The 3,272-nt window shown below is 43.3% G+C and overlaps 1 protein-coding gene across 1 annotated transcript; it reads left to right on the forward strand.

Moving 5' to 3' along the window:
* Positions 1–489: 489 nt before the first annotated feature.
* LOC131655860 (uncharacterized) lies at positions 490–2,958 on the forward strand. Its single transcript, XM_058925663.1, has 4 exons — positions 490–1,006; positions 1,499–1,817; positions 1,908–2,125; positions 2,426–2,958. The coding sequence occupies exons 1-4, from the start codon at positions 490–492 to the stop codon at positions 2,956–2,958; spliced, it is 1,587 nt and encodes a 528-aa protein (XP_058781646.1).
* Positions 2,959–3,272: the final 314 nt, after the last annotated feature.

A 3,272-nucleotide genomic window follows, 5' to 3' on the forward strand; every position in this document is an offset into this window, starting at 1 on the left:
GGCGGATTAGTCCTTTGACGTTGTTGTTAGATGTTATCTTTTGATTTTTGTTTCGTGCCTTTTTAGTACCTTGTTGGATATTGTACTACTATGGATGTATTATCATTTTGGCCATGATACATTCGGCTTTAGTACCTTGTACTTATGATGTTCTATTACCTTTCCGCTGCGACGTTATGTAATTGTTGTCTTTATGAAACCATATTTAATACTTTATGCATATTATTCTAGACAAATATGTGTGGGGTGTTACAGTTGGTATCAGAGCAGATCGATTCTCGGCTTTGCTAGAGACACATCATAATGCAGTACAATTCTGCCTCATATGTGTATAGCCGGCATGATTCCGTATGTCTTACCTATGGCATTGAGCCTGATCAACTTAATTCCGTGTGTAGGACAGACAGGGAGATGGCTGAGCAACGTAGAGGTCCCGGAAGGCCCAGAACTAGGAATGTGGAGCCCGAGCAAGAAGTCGGAGGTGCAGGCATGCCTTGGCAACAAATTATGCAACAGATGATGCAGCAAAATCAGATGATGGCTCAAATGATGCAGGGCATGCAGGGACAACAAACTCCTGCTCCAGTTCCTGTTCCACAAGCTGCAACAGAGCCAGATTTTCGTGCTTTCTTCAAAATGGATCCTCTAGAGTTTGCAGGTGGCTTAGACCCGGTGGTAGCTCATGATTGGTTGGCTAGTATGGAGAGGATATTCCAGGCAATCCAGTGTAATGAAGAAGAGAAAGTGATCTTTGCAACGCAAAAGATGAAGGGACCGGCTCTTAGGTGGTGGAATACCGCATCTACCTATTTCACTACCCAGGAGATCCCTAAGGACTGGCATCATTTCAAGGCGGCATTTCTGGAGAAGTACTTTCCTAACAGTGTTCGAACCCAAAGGGAAAGAGAGTTCCATAACTTTAAGCAAGGCAACTTGTCAGTTTCTGAGTATGCTGAGAAGTTTGAAGATATGGCTGATTACTCACGACAGGCTGTTTATGCTCCTGGTGAGTTATGGAAGATTGATCAATTCTTGATGGGTTTGAGGGCCGACATTGCTCATAGTGTGTCCCAGAGGGAGTTCACTACTTATGCTGAATGTTTGAGGCAGTGTTATGTTGCCGAAAACAGCTTGAAGAGAGTTCAAGAAGAGAGGAACCAAAACAGGATTAACTTTAGAGACCAAGGAAGATCTACTCAACACTTGAAGCCCCGCAATTCTCCATCAAAGAAGAAACAAGGCCCTGGTGACCAATCCTCTCGGCCTCCTTTTTGTGACAAGTGTAGGAGGAGGCATACCGGAGATTGCAGATTCGCTCCAGTTACTTGTTTTGAATGCGGCGAGTAGGGTCACATCTCTCCGCGTTGTCCTAGAAAGAAGAAGGCTCCTGAGATGACTACAGGACGTGTGTACACCTTAGATGCGAGGAAGGCTAAGGGGAACAACAATCTCATTGCGGGTACGTGTTTTGTAAACAACCAACCTTTATGTGTTTTAGTTGATTGTGGAGCTACTCATTCCTTTATCTCAACCGAATGTGTTTGTCAACTTGGTTTGGAAGTTACTCCATTACCCTATCCTATGGTCATTTCTTCGGCGACCGATGATACGGTGGAAGCCCGGCTGATTTGTAAGGATTGTTCAGTGTCTTTTAATGGTTGTGACTTCCCGATTGATCTAATTTGTTTACCCCTCAAGAGACTTGACATCATTCTTGGAATGGATTGGTTATCTCTTAATTCGGTGTATATTGGTTGTAAGGAAAAGGCCATATTCATTCCGGCAGAAGAGACTTCTTCCGATGATGCAATTACCAAGTTGATAGAAGGTACGATCAGCGCGGTTAATTATCTCTTTTCCCAAGGAAGATCTTTTCTTTTAGTTCTTTCCAAAGAACCTTCTATAAGAATGGTATTGTCTGAGATTCTGGTGGTGTGTGGGTTTCCTGACATGTTTCCCGAGGATATCTCTTCACTTCCTTCGGAAAGAGAGGCAGAATTCTCAATCGATCTTGTCCCTGGTACTGCCCCAGTTTCCATCACTCCATATAGGATGTCTCCTATTGAATTCAAGGAACTGAAGAGCCAGTTAGAAGAGCTTCTAGCTAAGCACTTTATTCAGCCCAGTGTTTCTCCATGGGGAGCTCCTGTTTTGTTGGTGAAGAAGAAAGACGGAAGTATGCGTTTGTGCATCGACTATCGTCAGCTGAATAAAGTTACCATAAAGAACAAATATCCCTTACCACGGATTGATGACCTCGTGGATCAGTTGAAAGGAGCCAGTGTGTTCTCGAAGATTGATCTCAGGTCAGGGTATCATCAGATTCGGGTGAAGAGCTCAGATGTGTCTAAGACTGCATTTAGGACTCGGTATGGTCATTACGAGTTTTTAGTTATGCCTTTCGGTGTGACTAATGCTCCGGCAGTTTTCATGGATTACATGAATCGAATTTTTCAACCATACCTGGATCAGTTTGTGGTAATCTTCATCTATGACATTTTGGTGTATTCTCGTTCTCCCGAAGAACATGAAGAGCATTTGCGGATTGTGTTGTCTACTCTCAGAGAGAAACAATTGTACGCAAAATTCAGTAAGTGTGAGTTTTGGCTATCCGAAGTAAGCTTCCTTGGTCACGTCATCTCTGGGGGAGGCGTGGCGGTGGATCCTTCTAAAGTAGAAGCGGTGGTGAATTGGGATCGACCGAAGAGTGTTACAGAAGTCAGAAGCTTCCTAGGTTTGGCAAGTTATTATCGGAGATTTATCATGGGATTTGCTAAGTTGGCGCTACCATTGACAAAACTCACTCGAAAGGAAGTTGAATTTGAGTGGGACTCCGAATGTGAGCAGAGTTTCCAGAAACTGAAGAAGAAGTTGACTACTGCACCCGTGTTAGTGATTCCAAACCCAAATCGGTCTTATGAAGTATTATGTGATGCTTCTAAGAAAGGCTTAGGCTGAGTATTGATGCAAGACGGTAAAGTCGTGGCTTATGCATCTCGACAACTGAGATCTCATGAAGAGAATTACCCAACTCATGACCTTGAGCTTGCTGCAATATTCTTTGCGCTTAAGGTGTGGCGACATTATTTGTATGGCGTCCACTTCGAAATGTTCAGTGATCATAAAAGCTTGAAGTACCTTTTTGATCATAAAGAGTTGAACATGCGACAAAGGAGATGGATGGAGTATCTTAAAGATTATGACTTCGAATTAAAATACCATCCAGGGAAGGCTAACAAAGTAGCGGACGCCTTAAGTAGGAAGGAATTTCG

This window comes from Vicia villosa, linkage group LG1, assembly GCF_029867415.1.
Source record: "Vicia villosa cultivar HV-30 ecotype Madison, WI linkage group LG1, Vvil1.0, whole genome shotgun sequence".
NCBI lineage: Eukaryota > Viridiplantae > Streptophyta > Magnoliopsida > Fabales > Fabaceae > Vicia > Vicia villosa.

What these genes read in the sequence shown, in the direction of transcription:
- LOC131655860 (XM_058925663.1), top strand. Translation starts at nt 490, where the DNA reads ATGCCTTGGCAACAAATTATGCAACAGATGATGCAGCAAAATCAGATG. An exon ending in TCCGATGATGCAATTACCAA is followed by an intron (nt 1,818 to 1,907) that starts GTTGATAGAAGG and finishes ACCTTCTATAAG; the next exon opens with AATGGTATTGTCTGAGATTC. An exon ending in TAAGCACTTTATTCAGCCCA is followed by an intron (nt 2,126 to 2,425) that starts GTGTTTCTCCAT and finishes ATGCTCCGGCAG; the next exon opens with TTTTCATGGATTACATGAAT.